We start from the raw sequence: 21,618 nt of genomic DNA, 5'->3' as shown, positions 1-21,618 counted from the left end.
ATCGTGTGTGCAGACACTATTTGTCTGCGTGGGCGAAAAATGATGTAGAGTATAATGAAATAAATAAACCTTGCCAAAAGAAAAACATCTGGATAGTAATACTGATGACACAAATTTGGTTAATCAACGGTGATATCAGTATAATGAGATGCAGGTCTGAGGGGAAATGATTAATGATTCATGATTCAACAGATAACTTCTCCAAATTTCCATTTATTTGAAACTGTTCTCTACAACATTGCCTGAGCTTAGATACATTTAACTTTTGTAATTTTGAGATCATTTCGACAACGGTCAGATACAGCTCAATAAATGATAATGATGATGATGATGGTTTTCTTACCACTGTCCATTCCAGCACTTTCCATTGTCCACAGGCCACTGCTGAGCACACTTCTCTGGCAGGGGGCTTTGGTAGGTGGGCGCACGCCGACTCCTCCGCTACACCACCCTGGTTGTCACGGCAACTCACATAGCGCATCCGTGTCCCTTTGCCGCAGCTGGCAGTACACTGTTGTGCAGACGAGAAAGGTCAAGAAGCTGGAAACCAACAAAAAGACAAATGGATTGAAGATATGACAGGACAACCAACCTGGGTCCAGGAACCAAACCGCCACTGGGTTTTGTGGCCCTGGTGGGAGGGGACTTTGGTTCCTGGGGGAACAGGGTGGCTGCTGGGACACTGAGCCAGTTCACAGTCCTGTGGAAGGGAGGACACAAACACCCGTTCATGCAGTGATTAACAAAATGAATATACTGTAACAACATCTGTCCCTGACCACAAAATACCATGAATATCAGAGATAGCTCCTCTGACATGGGACAGTCATTAACAACTTAAACTATATTCCTTCAGCTCTACGTTTGAGAGCAGTTGTGTTTCCCATCAACCCTTTCCCCCCACCTTACCAAAACAACATTAACAGGGTCCGCCCCGTCAGTTCAAACTATGGATTGTGGCAGTAAGCCACTCAGCATAAAGCCCTGATCCCTGTCATAACAGGTCATAGTGGAGTGGTATTCAGGGCTCCAATGCCCATGCTGGCGTGGTTGTAAACTCCACCCCTAATCCACCCCCTTGTCCCTCACCTTCCGCCCTTTCCCCCCCCCCCATGCCCTCTGGTGCCCTCTGACCCCCAGTCCCTAGGAATGAAGGCCTTAATCAGGTTGCACAGGATCTGAGCAGGCTCCACATTCCACACTCCTCTACCTACCAGAAACAAATAGGCCTCATGGCAGTGCTTAAAGTAGCTCTGCGCACACATCATGTCAGTCATATTTTAAATGTTTAAACTGACAAAATGAGACAGATTATGTGATGATCCTGAGAGTTTGTGTGTAAGCGTGCTGCTTGAGAGCTTTTCTAATTATACAATAGGCCCAAGCAGTGTCCAGAACTGTTCAGCCTTTCCCCAATCTGTCAGAGGATGTCAAAGCATCTTTTGCCTCCACCTCCCTTCTCCTTGTACTCAGGCAGACCTCCATCCATCTATCTGTCCCTCTTTTTCTAAGCGTTGCCTGGTGGCTGGTGGTGGTGGGACAGGCGGCCTGGTGGCCCACTTCATGGCTGGCTGGTTAGAATCACAACGAGGTGGGGCGACTGCTTCAGGGTCACTGGCTCTGCCGGCCCAGGCACCGGAATTAAGAGCCGCTTCGACTAGAGGGGGGCCTCATCCTGAGTCTGCATGCTCAGCCCTCTGAAATGGGTTTACGCCCCATGCTGACCAAACAAAACTCTCATTCAGCTCAAAATAGGTTTCTTTGGTTTTTCTGTGCCTCTTTGTGTTTGTGTCGAACACTTAGCAGATGCAGAAACAGATTTAGACGACACAAACAATTGCACACGTAAACCAGAGCGAGCGAAACATCGCACTTTCTCATTCTGCATTACCAGTGGGTGGAGGAGACACGACCAAATATTTGAAACTGTAGCATGACTTTTCAACTAACCTGCTTTAAACATTAGTAATTAGTAATTGGAAGAACATCCATAAAATGCAAGTTGTGACATTTCTCTGAATTATGATTTATTTTTCTGTAGTTCAGTAAGAACTCGTCTTATAAGAGTAAATACTTATAAGACAAACATGACTTCTGCCTGACTTGAAGTGTCTCTTAATGAAGATTTGAAGAGAGCATTCTGAGGAATAACTCTGTGAGGTCATCCAGTAATGTTTGGGCTTTGAGGGATCCTGTCTGAGAGTTGCATGTCTCCATGTGAGGATGATGAGGCCAGTGTAACCTTCCCCTCTGTCTTTCGCTCTAGTCCAGACTAGATCAGACAGCATAGCTTTATTGAGACCAGGTGGAAATGAAATGTGTGTGTTTATCTGTGTCTGTTTTGAGTGTCAGTGTGTGCATGAATGTGGATGCTTTCTTCTCTCCTCACAATATGAATTAATTTGAGACTAAACCAACCACAACAACTGCTGCTCTTGAAGCGATAAAGAGAAAGTAAAACAAAGATGTTACAGAGAGGGAGAAAAGATGTAAAGGAAGGAAGATAGAGGCCTCCTTACCTGGGTGTCGGTGGGTCGGGTGGCAGCGTTACATTCGGTGTCATCCATGACAGCACCATAAGAGCCAACCACACACTTCACCGCTCGCATCTGGTAGCCTGGCCCACACGAGGTAGTGCACTAGGTTCAAAGAGGGGGAAAAAAGGAGTGGTGGGGGAACATTAGCAACAGTGAGCCAAAGACCAACTGAGAAAAAGGCATGGCAGTGAAGCAAAAAACAGACAGCTCATCTGAGCCAACAAAGCAAACCCCAAACACAAAATAAATCAAAAACCTGTAACCCAGGCTTTACCCCTCCATTCCCCTGGCAAACATCTGAAGATCCAAGTTTCAAGCAGATAAGAGTTTCAAAAATCAAATTCATGAGGAGCCCTTGCTCATATACATTGCATTGTCCTTTATTGTCCTTTATTCCACTGTAGCCAAGTCAGAGGGTACTACCCTGCGTTCTCTTCTGCCTCATTGCTTCCACTGAAACAGGGTCAAACTTGTGTGGCGGCAACTTCAACTACCATTTGACCACGCTTCATTAAACAACTTCAAATATACCTTAACATGCGCACATCCTCTGGTGGGGGGCACAAAAATGTCTCGCATTTTTGGGTGGCTGTTCAGTTCTCTGTGCATACACACAAATGAGGCTAAGCATGCACACACACACACAGACACACAGACACCATGTACTGTATGCATAAACCTATACAAAGATTTTGTAGAAGAACACGCCTACCCAGCTCATCCAAAGTTTTTTTTTTTTTTTTTTTGCAGAATGTGCTCAGTGTCTAAACAGGCAAAAGAAAAAAAATGAGGAGCTTAGCTTATCTGTGTCCTCCCTTCTGTTTACATCTTGGGAGAATTCATCAGAGAAGTACCTCATCCCATCAACATGCAGTACATGGGACAGTGGTCTTAGACTTTTGGGCCTAACTGTATATATACACGAACTTTCTTTTTTGATACAGTGATATGCTGTCTCACTTCTTCTGGAATATAAACTGATTATTTAAGATTATTTAATTATTATTTTCTGCATCACAACGCTGTACAAGGGGTACAATAGTGTCTCTGTATACAGGGAGGTGACTCACCTGTCCCCAGGGTCCGACCTGCCAAGAGGCACACTCCTGCTGCTGGCACGTCTGCACAGACTCAGGTTTAGATGAGCCACAAAAGTGATCGTCTAGACGGTCCTCACCAAACTGACACCAGGTCTGACGGTGCTTGTAGCCTTTCCCACAAGTCACGAGGCACTGTAAATATTTAAGGTTTTATACATTATGTATACAGTATATTACATGAACACTAGTATCAGCCATGGAGCCTGCTGGAATATAAGTTTACAACAGATGAAGATCATTTGGTGTTGTGTAAAGCAGAATATGCACATTTCAAAACCAACGGTGACTGTAAGGGACCGAAAAATAGGGCAAGTGTGTTTATTTATGTGTGAGCACAGTGTACACAGTGTGTATACAGTAAAGTGTAGACGTCTGTATTTAGCTGCACCACATGGGAGATTTAAAATATTCCTGGAATGCAGCCCAAAGCTTTTCAAGCTCCTTGCTCTACAATGTGTAACCTGTACGACAGTTAAATACCATCTTACCCTGCAATCACCAATTTCCCAACATTCACTGCAGTGGAAGGAGGGGAGTAACTCTCCCACAGCTGAGACACGCACAATCAACTCTGGGATTTTACATTTGACCCAGATCATTGCTGGCTTAAAACTACAGTATTTACACTAGAGTCTGTGTCTCTTGATACTGAGTTAACCAGGCTACATAAACACCAGTGTTTATGTGTTTACACTCACAGATAAATGTATATGCACAAGCTTTATGTAACCATATGTCTTAACGCAGATGACATAATCATGTTTTTGTCCATTGTATATGATTTTATAGTGGAAACATTTTAATGTAAACATTCAGTCCCTCAACCTATCCACTTACATGTGACCACTAGCTATCAGACAGGTCTTCCTCTAAGGGCACAGAGAATAAAACAAGAACCGAACTGACCTCAGACCAGTCACCAGTCTTCCATTGTGGACAGAGGAATTCATTGCAGGGTTGGACGGTCAGCTTGTCCCTTTGACTGCATTTGCTCTCATCACCGCCAGTCTCAGCTGCCTTTCGACACACTGCCCCTCGACGGCGGGTGCCCCCACCACAGCTCTTGGAGCACTGCAGTACAAATGTTTGAACATCAGCAGTTGTCAACACATATACACAACCCATGATCAACTTTGACAAACATGTGGGTTATGCTCGCACACAGAGCCAACGCTTCTTACAACAATCGTACCTCTGACCAAGGAGAGTACTCCCAGCCACCTGGGTTACAGTCTCCATGGCAACCTTCCTTGTCATCAGGTTTGCGCTGACCACTACAGTAGCGGTCATCAACCTTCTGGGTCTTGCCATCTGCACGACTGATTTTGGCACAGTATATTTCCAGGGTACGATACCCCAGACCGCACTGAGCTGTGCACTCACTCTTACGGGCCACGTGCCACCTGCATGAAGGTGATAAATTCTAGTAAATTTTTGTCACTATTTTAAAATCACCAAGAGAAGAAAGACTTGTTGAATGGTTCATACAGGGACTAAAGGTTGGTTAAATTGGTAATACAAACCTGAGTTCACATTCAGTGTTGCAGGGCTCAGTGATCACAGCAGGTCTGGCTGTGCCATGACACCTCTGGTCTGACACCACCACCCTGTCCGACTCTCTGCTACAGAGAATTTTACGCTTTCGCTCTCCTGGGAAGACACAATGATGTAGGTTTGGATAGGTTTGTCTCACTTAAGCACTTCTTAAGAACAATATATCAAACAAAACTGCAATCTTCACCATTTCATTTTCAAGGAAAATTTTTAAATTGTTGTATATTTCTGCTTTTAAATAAAGAAAACTGACTTCCCTCCCTTTGCATGTTTCTCTTTGAGAAGATATTTACTAGGAAGTACGCAGAAATTCATGACTAGAGTTACAAAATCTAGGGTTTCACAATTTCATCCTCAACTCCACTAGCTTCCACTGCCTATCCCTAGTTTCTGTAAGATCCTGTAGGTAGTTATCTGACTCAGCATGGCTTGCTCAAGCACAGTATAGATCACCATAGCATTGCTATGAATACTAACAGCTAAGTGTGTGTATGCTTCACCTTGGCTCTTATGTTGACATCTCTGCACTGAATCACAGTGCACCTACTGTACTGTAGGGGAGAGAGATTTAAACCTCATGTGGCTCCAGGAAATAGATTCTCTATCAGTACCTCAAGTTATTAAGTTTTGCAGCTCACTGCTGTGAGAGCTTAGTGTGTCCCAGGCTGGCAGAAAAGCCATATAAATCAGAGAATCAAAGGTGCTGAGGGAATTACATGTTAGCTGTTTATCCTGCTGTATGAACTCGTTGGTTTCTCTTTGGAATTTACTGTTGGTTGTTCAAGCAGGGCAGTGTCAAAAAGTGGGGAAAGAGATTCTCAAACAAAGTGTTTGAGTCAAAACACATAAGAGGTTTTCGAGTTTACCTGCAATCCGCCCCTGCACACCCACACACTCCGACATATCCACAGTCATGCCAAAGAAGGTAATCTGCCACACCATACTATGAAGTTCAACTTTAATCACTTGTTCCAAACCTATATGTCTAGCATGGGTTTGTCAAGTTTAGCCAGACAATCTGCTCTCCCTTATGCGTCTGGCTCATGGTTCCCATGTCTCCTCTCTCTGTTCCTTCTCTTCCCTACCCTCACCAATCCATTTATCATCGACCACTCCCATCACCTCACCCTGCCAACCCCATGTGCCTCCCCCTCACCTTGGCACAGACGGCTGCACTCCTGCCAGGGCCCATAGGCATCCCAGAAGAACTGCTGAGGTTTGTCCTCTATAGGGATATTGAAGGAGTACCTGACATCTGGGTTGTAAAGGTTCCCCACAGATAGCACCTGGAGAAAATGTAGGCAATGTGAATGGGTTATAACAAAGTAAGATGATGGGTTTTTTACATCACAGATTGTCCATATCCTCCAAAGAAGAATGTAAGTTCCTACATTCAAAATAGTTATTATAGTTAACTCTTAAGTCTCATACTGTAAGTTTCACTTGTGCCACTGCCTTAAACTAGTCAAGCTTTGCATTTCCTGCATGGCATACTAAGCCACCGTGATGCTTTACCTGGACAATGATCTCCTCTTCGATACGGTCAGTACAGTTGATCCTCTCAATGACATGGTCAGAGCCACTGTACTCGATGACGGCATTTCCTACTTTGATTTCCCTTTTGAACATGCTGACCACAAACTCTCCATTAAGCAGGAACTCTCCACGGCTATTTGATATGGCTGCAGGGAGACAGAAAACAACAGTCACTTACGGTGCCTGATCCCACCAGAACAGAGGACCAGAATGAGCGCTATTTGATGTAAGATCAAACTATCTTTGCTTAATTGGTACAAAACTTCCAACTGCAGAAAAAAAAGTGAAAGGTTTTGTGAAAATGGCTGTTCTTATAAACCTAAGCCACTAACTAGCTAACATAAACAAAACAATAGTTTGTTGTCGCATGTGACAGGGCAGCTTGACAACACTGTGGCTAAAATTTTAATTTACAGTAAGGCACGTGCAGAAGGCACCAGTAAAGCCTTATTGGGGTAAAATAATCCTCTGTTCCTGGAGAAGTCCCATCCAGGGGCATCCTGTTCTGTTCAACAGCCAGTCTGCTGCACTCATTCACCCTAATGCGATTATGGAGCTAATTTCCTGCCTTTACTTTCCTCGCCATTTCACACATTGCACTAATATGAGCGTGGAGAGCGGCCCTCATTCCGGCAAAACCGTCCCCACTTTGGGCCTCTAATGACTCTGCCCGTACACAAATACATACAAATACACACACACACACACACACACACACACACACACACACACACACACACACACACACACACACACACACAATAAAGGATGAGAACTGAGAAACCATGTTGAGAAGTTTGCATAGTGACACATAATCAAGCAAACAACAACAACATGCAGAAAGAAAAAACTGAAGAAAAACAACAACATGCAGACGCACACTTGTTGACCTTGATGGAATGGTACCCAGAGGGCTATCTGAGCTCAAGTATTGGCATGCTCACGGTAACAAGACATGTACACTAATAGCTGACAAAGCAGCCATATCCAGGATGACAGACAGGTATATTGTATAGTTCAGAGAGGCGCACATTCACAGAGCCAAAAAAAACACACCTTCTGGAAACACCCACAATATACAAAAGCTTATAAACTACCTGACCTTGCTGGAATGGTACCCACAGGCCTAATTCTGGCACACTAAATGCCAACACCTCTGCAGTATGTGACTTTATACTAACGTTTGAACACTGTCATTCACATAGACAGGCAGGGAGAGCTCAAACATGCAGGTCAAAGAAGAGGCATTTTCAACAGAGCAAAACAAAATGTTGGACTTCTTACCGAGGTAGTTGTCATCCTCCGGTTTCCCTGAGTAGCTGTGTTGACGCACATCTATATTTGTAGCACCACTGGGTATTCGCACTACTTCATTATAGCCTGCAAATGGCATGAGAAGTGTGTTTAAATCATTAACATACCCGAGCTCTGTACCTACACTAACAAGAGAGCTTCACTGTCACTGCTATTTATTCTGACAACTAAGCACAGGCAAAAATGTGTTGAAGCTATATAACATTTGCTGAGAGTGAAATGACAAAATACATAATGTCAATTATTATATAATATAATAAAAGAGGCTGTAGCTTACCATAGCGGACAATGTTGAAGGTGCCTGCCACAGTTTTGCAGGAAGAATTGTCACCTCCGCACACGCCACATTTGTCTCTCCTGGCTTTAGAGTTTAATACATGGTCACAGCCCGCTTGCTGCTCAGTAAAGAGGTAGGAAGGAAGAGGTAGATAAAAGAAAATGACAGCAGTAATGTAAGTAGTAGTAGTAGTAGTAGGAAAGGAACAAATTGAAGAAAAGTGGAAGAGAAGATGAAAAGCAAGAAAGAGGATGGGATGGATGATAAAGGTGAAAAAGAGGAGAGGGATAAAATGCAAATGAAATTATAAAACAATGCAGTAGCAGGCTGCAAAAACAGGCATCTCAGACTGATCTTTCAAAATAAAATAAAAGATTTTCTTCAGCTAACACTTTTTAATTCCAGTTTCTAGGCAAAAGTTCAGCACTGCAATATTAACATTAACATGTGACAGAATGGTCTTCCACATGGCCATGACTTCTTTATTTCTTGATGATATATTGATCAAGAAGGAAAAAATCAAACCCACTGACCCTTAAAATAGTTACATAATAACTTATTAAGTTACAGCCATGTCGCTAACACCCATCTGAAATAAATCTCACTCAAAAAACCACACCAGAAATGGCATGAGTTATTCTGCTTGTAATTGGTTGTAGCGCTAGACATTTTTGATTTTCTACCAAGGATGAAGAGCTTAACTTTAGCGCAGCAGCACAGATCAAAATCCACTTGCCAAGGCTAGAAGGGAAACTTACTAAACCACAATCTAACCAAAACACTGTGTGTGGTTCAAATTGTACACAGAGCAACCCACTGCTCCTTTCAAGAAGCATATTGATGTGTATGGTGTGTTAGTAATCAAGCTTTCAAACCAAATCTGTCACAGGGGTGAGGGATATAAACACAGTCTGGTTTGGCAAAGCATTGAATTGCTTTCTGAAAATATTTGCTGTAAGGATACAGAACAGATTATATCCGCTCTAAAGTTTTAGCTGCACATATGATTTTGAACAATGTAGCCAAATGTTCTGAAGTTAATAAGCATTAGAATGCTCACCCTGCACAGGCCCTGGACACAGATGTCGTTGGTATCAGGTCCACACGGCGTGCCATCAATGACCCTGTCCCTGAGCTGATAGTAGGCCGTGCTGCCTGCCACCCTGCAGAACAGCTTACACCTGTCTTTCATCAAGACTGACAGAGGAGGGAAGAGTGAGACAAATACTTAATACCAATAGAGATCAACACAAAGCGTATGATATGTCTATTAATCATGAGTGATAAGGGGCTGACAGAAGCAGCTAGCTCAGTGCCAGAGACTAAAAAAAAAGAGATTCTCACTTCCGCTGTACTTGGGCACCCAGCGAACATTAGGAGGTAGACCGTTGATGTTGAAGTGCCTGCCATCAAAAGCAGCACACTGCTCCTCCCTGAAGTCCTTCTTCTGCTTGGAGCAGGGCTCAGAGTTACAGGAACGAAACTTCATCCGGCGACCAACACAATACATTCCTCCATTCCTGGGCCTGGGAGTGGAATCAAAGAAGTGAGCGGACAATCATAGGTCTAATTTAGTTTAGTTAGTAAATTTTTTAAGTGGATGCTTTAGCGAGCATTTTTCCGCTTCTGCCTACTTATAGAGATTCATTTTCATCACGCCCCATTCTTTTCTATCTGTCCATTAAACCAGGAAGAAAGGCAACATTCAAGAAGACTCAGTGATCTCTGTATTTACCAGGAAACAACCATCAGAGCCATCTGAGAGCCCGTCTTGATGAACACTAGCTATGGAAAGAATTCCCTTAAGGATGATTGATCTATGGAACATTGACTTTGGCAGTTAAGATGGAGACAAGGTTGACTAGGCATGCATAACTACAAAGAGAGGGACTGCTCACACGGGTCGGTTGCATTCGCGCACAGCGATCTTGATGCCCCCACCGCATGTCCGCGAACAGGTACCAAAAGGGCTCCAGACTCCCCATGCCCCCTCCACAGGTGTGGCATCATGCTCTTTGGCTATACACAGGCCATGTTTGCAGTGCTGCAATGGGAGAGTAAGGGAAAAGAGAGAAGATAGATGAATGAAGAGAGCAAGAATATGAGCAGAGGGAGAGATTGAGCGAGTGAAAGACAGAAAAATGAAAGAGTAAGACAGAGAAAAAGGCAAAAAAAGGCACAGGAACAGACAGACTGAGCACATGAAATCTTATCCATAAAACTGGCAACACATCTATCTGCTCTCCCGTGCTTTGATGCTAATCTGGGAGAAATTATACAGTGAAGCAAATGGAAAAAACAGTAACTGAAACAGACATTTCATGGCTGGGTCTGGCTGGACAGGAGACAAGAAAACGTCACACACAAAGTCAATAAATATATCTCAGCTCATAACAGGAGGATAACCTTACACCGTTCAACAAACAGATTTCAGCTTAAGTGTTTTCAGTGTGGTGCATTCTGGTATGGCATGAGATGAGAGGTTGGTGTAAACACGAAAAGGTTCCAACGTGTGTGTATCTTTGGACTTTGTCGCTTTCATGTCCGCTCAGTCTTAGTGGCAGGAAGCGAGGGGTTAGTGAGAAAGTCCTAATTAAAAGCTGCACTAAGAAAGTCGCCTAGAAAGCAACTATCATTCACAACTTCACACCACCTACTTACACACCAGCCATATGCAATTACAAATGTTTACACATGTGTCAATAGCAAGCTGATATTTGGCAAATGTTTAGAAACTTGTTTTCTTTTGTCATCTTGCTCTTTAAGTTGGGACGCCTGTGAACAATTTTATGGTCATGAGTCACTGGAAATGTTGAAAGATCAACATAAGGAACTGCAGTGAGGATTGTCAGATCGTAACACAGAACCATATGAGTATTAAACCATAATGTAACGGATAAAAATGTGGCATCCCCAAGAAGTATTGAAACACTTCACAAGCTTTTCACATTCATCCCAGAATTTTGCTCTAATAAAATGCAATTCAGTTGTCAAAAAATGTCTTTCTCCTTTGACTTTTTACTTCCCAGTGCTCCTAAAAACAACATGTCTGTCTAAGCATCTGTCTCCACTTCCACATGACACTTACCTTTCCTGGGGAGCAGTCAGTGCCATCTGCCCATGGCATGTGCTGGGTCCTGCAACCCTGCTGGGCACCCTCTGGACTGGTGCACCACAGCCTCCGACACTGAGTCTAATAAACACACAAACACAAACACACACACGCACGCACGCACACACACACGCACACACACACACACACACACACACACACACACACACAGATATACAAATTCAGAGATATACACATTAGTGGGCAGGGATAAACACCACCTCAAGTGTTAACGCTTAGATTCCAGATTAAAAAAAAAAAGCCTGGGCACATGTCACATTAAATAACCTCACTGTAGATATGAACAAGTTGGCAGAGATTCCAATTTATCACACATTATCAAACATTAGACTCCATACACTAAAATTGCTGTATCAGCCGTCTCATGTGCCAGGTGTTTCTCAGCCGTCGCTCGCATGCCCTTTCAGTCTGGCTGACGTTTGCCAAGAAAACAATTTCCCAGTGCCACGTGTCACACATATTTTAGAAACACATCTGCACTGTTCCTTTAAAATTCAAGATAAATATAGAGTAGCTCAATGGTGTAATGTGATTATTCAAGCCTGATTACATCTTTAAGCGTATTCACGCTTTAAAGAATCATTACTGAATTAATGAATTTAAAGCTGCTGAGATATCATGTCTTTCACATTCATTACATTTACTATCAGTATGTTAAAAATACAGCAAGTGACTTCAAAGGCTTCAGACTCAGCTGAGGACCTCTGCAGCACATGATCATAACACAAAAGGCTTCCCTCAGAGACCCACACATGCAACATGACAGCTTAGCTTCATACAGCGACTCCACTTACCATATAAGGGCACACCTGTGTTCCCGGCCCAAATATCAATTCACACTGTTTATTGACATTGTATATCCGTCCAGGCAGCTGCTGCGAGAGACTGTATGGCCTAGAAACTGGCTCGTCGAGCAAGCATTCACCATATCCTGTGCTATTAAGAAATAAAAATAAAATGACTTAAAGAAAAAGGAGAAAAACAAGAGACACAGACAGAAAACACACTCAGTACAGCCAGAGAGGTCAACTTTCTGTACATATCTAGAACCCCTACTGTACAGACTGCTTACACTGTGTCTTGACAGGTTTCTGTTTATATTCAGTCAGCTATATGTAGTAAGTGGTGCTGATGTCAAGAGTTGGGCGATAAAGGGAAAACTTTGAAAAGTTGAGCGTATGGAAAGGGGTTTTGGAAAGTTTCCAGATTTTTATCTTTCCTACAGAAGTTGTTCCCTGGTTTTTCTCAATGAGTTCAGGAGCCTTTGGGAGAGAAGAGACTAGAGGCTGCAACAGCCCTGAGAAATGATGACAGTTTATTTGCATTTATGACTTAAAACTTCAGCTGTTGCCATTAAAAGTGGACAAACTGCATACAATATGCATGTGTTTGTGTGTTTATGGAAACATACTTGTGATAGCTCTACAACAATACAGCAGCGTTAAAGGATATTTGGCCGGCGCTTTTAAGGTCATGTTTACTTGATCTTACTAGTTGGCATATCATATTTCATTCTGGGCTGTTAGAGTTGTTCAGTGATGTCTCCGTAACAGTAGAAAATTATCATCTACATGATCTAATGTCCATGCATTTTTGGAACAATGCTGAAGAAAAGAGTATGACATACTCGAGGAACTCTGTGATGTACTTCCTGCTACACTTGGACCACATCCAAGGGTTTGTGTTGTAGTTAAGTGTGGGAGCCATCACGTGTTGCTGAATCTTAACGCCATCCTCCTTACACTTGTTACTGTCATCATGAGGCATGTTGAACCTAGCAGAGAAAACAGAAAAATGCTTTTCTTTACTTTTTCTCATAATAATTCTGTTAAGTGTCATTTATGAGACAAAAATTCATGGGTTAGTAAAACCACTGTTCGGGTGAGAAACAAAAGCCAGTATTGCGGATACAATCCAGATTGGTGGTGGACAGGTACACCACCACAGTGCCCACAACTGCCCAGCTCCCCCCTGACAGGTATCATATAACACTGAGCTCTGGGGCTTAGCAGTCGTCAAGCATGTTGTCATCACTTGGTGTGGATAAACATGGAATTCAACTGTTTAGTGTTTAGAGAGTTAGAGATGAGAGTTGTTAGAGATGATGAGGGCTGACCCCCCACCCCCATCCCCCCACAAGTCTGGTTGGCTCAGGACTTTGGACAATGCAGAGTTTGCTGAAGGTCAGGGGTCAACAAACAGTGGTTTTGCTTAAATTAAGAGAATTGAATTACAGACTCTTTTCTCACAAAATGAAAGGAAGGCAAAATAATGAGAGATGTGATCAGATACAAACGAAAGCCTCAGAAATTACTGAGAAAAAAAGAAGGAATGTACAACTGAAGTGGTGTGTGGTCCAAATACGCCAGATACCTTGATCTCCATGTGCTGGTGAGGTATTTTTGGATTCTTAGAAAGACTTTTGAAGCTCTACCAATGTCTTGCTGAAGCCAACACTTTCACTGAGGGGGAGTGATGACAGTGCTTGAGGTAAACAATCAGTGGAGATATATGCTGTACTTACACATGGCCAAGTTCATGGGCAATAGTGAACGCAGTGCTGAGTCCATTGTCCTCACTGATGCTGCAGCTCCTGTATGGATCACACACCGTGCCCAACTCTGCAAGTCCTAAATAACAACAGGCCCATTTCAGTTTTCCTGATTAACATAATCATTTTCCATCAGAATCTTTATTATCATCAACACGTCAGTCTATCAACACATTTCTAAAGAAATCCCACTTACCTAAGGTGTCACACTTATCCCTTGCTCTGCAGATGTCCTGCCTGTGGTGAAGAAACAGATAATGGGTCATGGTCAATGGCACTAAACAAAAGAAGACTTCGGGCTATTCTCCTTATTTAGGTTAGTTTTAAAATAGTAGTTCCACTCATCAGGCATCTGGACCCCATTTGATCTAAGTCTTTGATGCCACTGATTCTCAAAGAAATTCTATATTCATTACAGTGTTATTTGGTTCACTGGATATTTAGAAGACCTGAGATAAGGAAAACGTCTTGATATTTTTCTTGCACCTGGTGATGAGGATTGCAGTGTCGTGATGGGAATGGTGGTTATCATCCAGGATGTTCTGACTCTGCTGCCAAATGCAGAAGTTCTTTAAAGTGGTCTGTGCATTAAATGAAATGACTGGACCATCCTAAGAAACATACAAAAAGAAGTAATAATAGGGGTCATTTAATTGATAAGTATGTACATTACTTACTTGTTGGTAAGCATGGAGATTAAAGAAAATGTAGTATTCTTACCAGCTCGTTGTTTATTATGACTAACTTCACAATCACAATGTTAATCAGGTTGCCAATGCTGGGGTCCTTGTATATGGAAGACACCTGAATAAAGGAAACAAAACACAACCTCAAACCTCTGAATGAAAACATTTTGAAGACTAGTTTTAAAATGTTATATAGTAAAGAGATACAGATACATATATATTCTTTAACTTAACCCAGCTGAAATGTGACTGACTCTATCATGGACTACCTTCCTGCAGTTTCAAGCAAGTACAGGGGAATTTGGTTGATTGGAGGATCAAGTTGATAATGGCCTAAGCCCCTGCCGAGAAGACAGCCTTTGCCAAGAACAGAATATAGGTCATCTCAGTCTCCCCCTGAGGACTGTCGGCCCCAGACGCCTGCGGAAGCTGGTATTTGAAGTGGCCGAGAGTATGCGGCCTATGTGACATACCTGAGCTTATTTTTTAACATTCATCAAAGCTGTCAGACAGGCTCTCCCTCAAGCTGCCCTCTCTTCCCCTTGGCCGTTTGAAAGTGGTGTTTACCCCTGCCCTAGGCTGCCCTTTTCCCTCCCATGGCCCACCTCCAAAGACTCCCTAACTAACTTGCAGCACGAACTGCAAAGCGGGACAGGTACATACATTTAGCGCACCAATGTGCACATACGCAGCTACTCGCTGTTCATGTGTGTGCAGGAATAAAGACATAGACACTTCCAAATACCTCCACCAACCAAACAATCTCTACTAGCAGCAATGAAGCCATTTGACAGAGTAGAACTTACTATGGACATTAATGTGAGTATGTAGTGCTGTAGATTGCTGCCATGATGCTCCACCATTTTGCTGTCGGCCACCAGCATGACTTCAACAAAGCGCGGGTAGGAGAGGAAGCGTTTTGATCTCCTGTGAGGTCCTGAGTCACCACTGCTATCATTTGATGGTCTAGCGCTAGCACTGCTGCTCTCTGATCTGAGTAAAACATTGCTGGCAAGGCCAGAGCTCAATGACTCCACGTCACTGAATATACCAGCACTGACCACAGGGGCTGCATTGGACACAGTGGTCACCCCAGCTGCTGGCCTTCTCTTCAGCTTGTGCCTCTTATGTCTCTGTTTGTGTCCTAGAAAGAGAAGCCAGAGGGAATGGAGCATGTATAAATATACAAAGATGCAGAGCTGAAGGGAAATACATTCACTCAGAAAAACAGACAAGGTATAAATCAGTGTTTGTCATGAGGAACGTGTTTACAGTTTGGCTAAAGTTGTGGTTTATGTCTCTAAATATGGAGATGCATGAGGTGAATTGGCTTTCTGAAAGTGGGTATTGTTAATATGTTGTTGCCTCCTTCTCCCTTTTGTTTATTGTTGCTCAAAGAGTGGGTTGACAAATGTACATGGCCTGGAGTGCCTTGTTTCTCTCTCCCTCCTCTCTCAGAAGAGGGGAGAGAAGAGGGCAAAGAGTTCAGGCTAGGTAAACCTGGCACCCAGCCATAAAAAAATGGAGCACACATACCAAAAGAAGGCAGCACAAGAACTGGGCAGAAAAACTTCTCAACACTGAGGGGAATTAAGTCTGATTTTAATCATGACATGGCAACAAAACTGCTGAATACCAGTCCTTTTTTTGTTTTCTCAGCACACGCAGGTCACCCTTTCTGGACCACCAGCAATGCACCAGTGTTTTCTTAGTTTTGATTATTTGACAGTTTCAAGTTGGCATCACTTTGCTATTATACTATTTACACAGCATGTTCATGGCAGTGGGTCTACCCAACTTTCTTATCAAAGAGGGAGAGGAAGTACAAGAGTCAACAGGAAGTTCCGCCAGTAAACTGAGATGGGACGATACAAGGGTGAACTTCCAAATGATTTTTCCTGTGTGTGTGTGTGTGTGTGTGTGTGTGTGTGTGTGTGTGTGTGTGTGTGTGTGTGTGAGAGAGTTGGAAAGCTTCCTCACTACGGTGCTGGCCTGTGCAGGCTATGACATGATGTGTGAGGCAAGATAGTTTCACACCAGTCTTTCACTTTAATTCAGTCATTCCATTTCTATTTGTAGCTTACTCATGGGGAAAATGTCCAAATTAAATGGGGCCATTTTACAATAAACAGTACAGAACAACTGCATGGTTAACTGTAATATATTATTTTTCAACTATTACTTTTTCTTTTAAGATCTCCTCATTGTTTTTGGTCTCAATTTCTATGACTTTACAGTAAAGAATCCAGCTCTGCAGAGACATTTTCTTCTTTTTAATCTCTGTCTTACAAAATTTAGCTCAATATCCATACACACTCAGATAAGCTGCAAATGATTCTACAGTACCATGCTACAATTACTGTAATAGCTCAATAAGCCCAGTTACTATTACATAATCTGTTCCTGTTGTAACTGATAGTGGAGACTTTTGGGTGATGCAATGATTACGCCTGCTCACGTCTGTGGGAACCAATTTAAAGGTCACCTAATGCATGCACATACAGACGCACGAGGAGCAAACTCTCTACTCTCATGTATCCCATGAAAACACTCAACCACTTACACGCACATGAACCAACCATATACATATTGTTTTACACAGATAGCCCCTTGGACGTCTGTTGGGAAGCAGCAGTGTGCTGGTTAGGTAGAAAGAGGACACTGGGTGAGGGCTGAGGCTGATGTCAGCTGACTGGGGAGAGCACCTCAGTGATGACTCAACACAGGTTACACATACAGCACCTGTGTATGTTTGTGTTTGCAAGCTTGTGTGTAGACGCATCAAAGTTACATCTATGTATGTTTGTGTTCTATATGTGCATGTATATTTGTAAGGACCCTGTCTGTGTAAATTGCATGCAGGCATACCAATATCATGTAACACACCATACCTGAAGTGTCACAAGCTGAGTTCTCCCCAGATGATTGTTTCTTGGGTGCACTCTTCCTGTAAACAATATGAGGTTTTGTGTGTTCCTCTTCATAGTGTTCTCCTTGATAGCTATGTAGGGGCTCCACAAAATACTCCCCTTCTGGAGACCTGAAAGTGCCAAGCTGGATAGCAGAGAAAAATGCATAGCAGTTAGTCTTCATCCATCCATCTATTTTCTGTAAATGCTTATTTCAATTGAGGAATCAACATAAACAAACGTGGAGAGAACTTACAAAAACCCACACAGACAGGACCAGGGGGAATATATAGTTCAGAGATCTCCACTCCAATGAAATGTATGTTTTACTTAAAAAAAATATTTATAGCAAGCAACAGTGAAATGTGCCATTACAGAAAAGAGCAATGCTAAAACCCAAGGGATTTCATAAAAAGGTGAAATGAGTGAATTTGCATGCATATAAGAATGGTCCCAAAACGGGAGGAAAAGGATAACAGTGAGACCTGTGATGCCTATCAGGAAAAACAGTGAGACTGCATGTTCTTGGCAAGCATGCTGAAAGCCTTATTATATGCATTTTGCATGGCACGTTTAGTGTGAATGGCTAATTTGGAGGTCTGTGATGTTCCAGATAAGGTACATGACAAGCCAAGCACATTTTGCTCATCAGCTGTGGAGAACCGTCGTGGCAACCCTGGGGGCTGATACAAGTTTGACAAAATTATATCTGTCACAAATCATATTCACAATCTCTGATAATACAGTGGGACAAAAATGACAATTAGAAAAACATTATATTTTGCTACATGTGCAACACTGTGCAGCACGGTGGATGTTCTTCAGCAAGTGGGCACAAGATGAAGCTTCCAGCTTACATTCCCTTGAGCAAGACACTATTCCTACTTGGCTAAGACCTGCACTTTGGTTGACCTATAGGGAGTTGACAAGGCAAAAGAAAACGTCACGTTCTCTTAGGTTGTACAGAAATAAAATGCAAATGTGGCCACCAACAACACTGCCTGTCTGAGCATAACTGTTCCCTCAGAGCTCTTGAATAAATAATAAAATATGGTTCATAAATGTCAGCTCAGCTTCCTAAACCATTGGCTTTAAAGCATTTGAATTTGATTTGTCATTTGGTAAGAAATTGGCTCTTAACTCATAACTGACACTTCATTGTGGTTGCTATGTATAAACTCAGAGTGCGCTTCTGCTCCACTCTAAAACTCATGCTTCAGCAACCCAGGGAGTGGGGCCAATTCGTGATGACGTCAGTACCACCCGTACTCCCGCTGTACTAGCGTGCGTAAAGACGTAACCAACTACCGGGAGACCAGAGAGAGGCATGGAAGTAAGATGTAGTGCTCATTAAACTTGACTGTAGGCAATGGACTTGGGATCCTCACAAATCAACACAGTTGCTCACTATTTGGAGATTTAGATCTTTAGTATCTGAAAGTGCCCCACATCAGGATCCTACCACAAATACAAACTTTAACAATGCATGCAGTCTCAGATAGTTTTCGTAAATTGTTTTGAAAATCAGATTCACCTAACCGTGTCTAAAATATTAGTAGCCTATAACTTTTTATTCTAGGACGGGCGCAGTTCTGTAGACATGCTTATAGGTGCAATTATGTGCAACTGTTTAAGTTTGATATTTGCATGATCAATAGAAAAACAGGTGGCGCGCAAGTTTGCAAAACTTATAAAAAACAAACAAACAAACCAAAAAAAAGCATTTTTTTGAGGCAATGGGAAGGCACCCTTTCAAACCTTGTGTAAGCAATAATGGCCCCTAAATACCCATGGTGGAAAAGTAAAACACCCGGTCGTAAAGTCATCACATGCATGGCTGGTCTAACCGTGCGTAAAAACTCACCAGTCCGGAGCACAAACTGATGACCGCGGCGTGTTCTGCTTGTGCATTTACATGTCCTTTATAGAAGCAGTGCCTTAACTCCGTGTCCTCCTCCTCCTCCTCCTCCACCGCCCCATCTGTGGCAAAATCCGTTATGTTATCTCCTCGGGGTACTCCAAGTATTGTCACAGTGTAGAAAGGTGCGATAAATCCCGAATCCAGCGTGAGGTTGAGGTGATAGTTCTGTCCGAAAGCAGATATCCTGTAGTGGATATTTGGCGAGGCCCAGTGATCCGTAGTATTGCCGGTGCTCTCGTCCAAACTTCGTCTTTTCCTCTTGAAGTGCACACTGGTTGGAAACTTGTCACCGGCTTCATTCACTCGCACCGGTGTTACAATCTCATAAGCGCCGACCTCCTCTTTTACTGGGGAATAAAAGCAGAATAATAATCATAATAATAATGATAATGCAGTTAAGGTTTAAGTAGCAGTCCAAGGGCATTGGTACAAATCAAAGAGCCCAGATGTGTTAATCGAAAGATTATGATGTAGATAACAATGTCTGCTTTCTTGAAAAACAGCATTTTTACAGCATTGCAAGGAAATGATAGTCAGTGAACTTTAGGAATCTAGAAAGCGCTGCAAGTCATGTGCTTGGCTGAATTCAAAACTCATTCATTCTGTGCCCTCCGTGTTACAAAATAACTCCATGAGGGAAAAATGCGAGGGTTGTCAGAGCGGCATACCTTACCTGTGCTTGAATTCAGAAGCAATCTCCCTGTAGATGCGACTACATTCAAGAAATCAGGGAATAGTAGGAACCCCAAGCCCCAGAAGAGCACATGCATGATTGTCCACGTTCAGAGGAGTGCGGCAGCCTGCAGTCCTGTAGTAATACTGTATTCCTCCGGTCACTCCGGGCTTTCCGCCTCCGGTCCGCCTGCCTCATCCAATTTTATTATCCTCGACTCTTGAGTAGATGGTCTCTGGGCGGTGAGGTACACTGCTGGGACATGAGCGCTTCGCGGAGTCCCTGGCGAACATGCATACTGCTGCTCAAACAGTCAACTGCGATGGGCTCCGCTGTGCACCAGCTCTCTCCCCAACTAGGGGCGGGATCAGCCAGGCAAGGTACACTTGTGCTACAGTGAAGCCACTCCCGTTATATACTGTAGTGACAAGGGTGGTCACATACGTCCACTGGGGAGGACATGATATGATCTGTGACTAAGTTAACACTCATGAACCCCAATAACTGACTTCATGAAGTACACTGATAAATGGGGTGATTTACAGGCATTGTTGTGCAATTTGACATCTTGCCTACTTTCAAAAGGTTTGGGTTACTCAAGTTTTAGAGGGGTGGGCAGTTTCAGTTTGGTGACCATGACAGTGAGGTGGGACCCATATAGGAAATGCCTGCCCTGGGGCCACAAGCGAGATAATGTGGGCATGGCTGTATACTTAGAAGTTCACAGGATCACAGAGTGACAAAATGCAAACTGGCATGCTGCGAAGCCATATACATTAGTGATTTGAGGTCTTAAGTAGGTGCTGTAAAAGGTATTGTGTTGGGATAATGGTAATGATTTTATGAGCTATAGTCTCCTCAGCAGAACAATGCTACAGGCTGTATGGAAGCCTTTGTAGGTGCCTTTGTTATGTGGAGGATCAAAGAGTGGGATATCTAGTCTGCCTCGTGCCCCATTCATGCAACCCCCCCCCAAACACACACACACACATACAGCTACAGACAGAATACACAGCTTGTTCTGTTCAATTTTTCTAATATATTCAAAAAAAGGTGTCCAGCGGAGTTACATCGACAAATCTTATGATATTAGCTCACTGCAGACATATCAGTGTCAGTGTCAGTGTCAGACATATCAGTGTCAGTGTATGTCACTGTCAGTGTATGTATATATCAAGAAATTGTAATACACGCGCCAGGTTGGTGCTAGTTTGGAAAAAAGTGTTGTCATTCCATAGGTTGTCCACCAGAGAGGACTGACAAGTTTATGCTTCAACTGAAAAATGTCCCGCTTAGTACGCACTGTAGTAACAGTTATTAAACAAATTAAAAAAATGACAAGATCCTGATATGCGTTATGTAAAAGATAACAATAACTTTCAAATTTTTCAAACCCTCAAGTATCAATATTGGTATTAGCTTCAAAA

At 42.9% G+C, this 21,618-nt stretch overlaps 1 protein-coding gene across 1 annotated transcript in view; it reads right to left on the bottom strand.

Moving 5' to 3' along the window:
* adamts9 (ADAM metallopeptidase with thrombospondin type 1 motif 9) overlaps window positions 1-20,288 on the bottom strand; it is a 40,349-nt gene extending 20,061 nt beyond the window's left edge. The window contains exons 1-25 of the mRNA XM_022745049.1: window positions 20,192-20,288; window positions 19,462-19,865; window positions 17,580-17,742; window positions 15,495-15,832; window positions 14,723-14,806; window positions 14,489-14,613; window positions 14,199-14,239; window positions 13,976-14,081; window positions 13,079-13,225; window positions 12,246-12,387; window positions 11,407-11,511; window positions 10,217-10,362; window positions 9,663-9,844; window positions 9,379-9,515; window positions 8,319-8,436; window positions 8,012-8,107; window positions 6,707-6,873; window positions 6,348-6,477; window positions 5,161-5,287; window positions 4,830-5,040; window positions 4,544-4,708; window positions 3,608-3,769; window positions 2,520-2,639; window positions 593-700; window positions 344-511 (exon numbers count right to left, since the gene is read on the bottom strand). Of these exons, the coding sequence (XP_022600770.1) occupies window positions 344-511; window positions 593-700; window positions 2,520-2,639; window positions 3,608-3,769; window positions 4,544-4,708; window positions 4,830-5,040; window positions 5,161-5,287; window positions 6,348-6,477; window positions 6,707-6,873; window positions 8,012-8,107; window positions 8,319-8,436; window positions 9,379-9,515; window positions 9,663-9,844; window positions 10,217-10,362; window positions 11,407-11,511; window positions 12,246-12,387; window positions 13,079-13,225; window positions 13,976-14,081; window positions 14,199-14,239; window positions 14,489-14,613; window positions 14,723-14,806; window positions 15,495-15,832; window positions 17,580-17,742; window positions 19,462-19,865; window positions 20,192-20,288 (3,789 nt within the window). The remainder of the gene's footprint in view (window positions 1-343; window positions 512-592; window positions 701-2,519; window positions 2,640-3,607; window positions 3,770-4,543; window positions 4,709-4,829; window positions 5,041-5,160; window positions 5,288-6,347; window positions 6,478-6,706; window positions 6,874-8,011; window positions 8,108-8,318; window positions 8,437-9,378; window positions 9,516-9,662; window positions 9,845-10,216; window positions 10,363-11,406; window positions 11,512-12,245; window positions 12,388-13,078; window positions 13,226-13,975; window positions 14,082-14,198; window positions 14,240-14,488; window positions 14,614-14,722; window positions 14,807-15,494; window positions 15,833-17,579; window positions 17,743-19,461; window positions 19,866-20,191) is intronic.
* Window positions 20,289-21,618: the final 1,330 nt, after the last annotated feature.

Source organism: Seriola dumerili, unplaced genomic scaffold (genome assembly GCF_002260705.1).
Source record: "Seriola dumerili isolate Sdu_G_001 unplaced genomic scaffold, Sdu_1.0 BDQW01000088.1, whole genome shotgun sequence".
Taxonomy (NCBI): Eukaryota; Metazoa; Chordata; class Actinopteri; order Carangiformes; family Carangidae; genus Seriola; species Seriola dumerili.
This window is presented reverse-complemented; position numbering and strand designations above follow the sequence as displayed.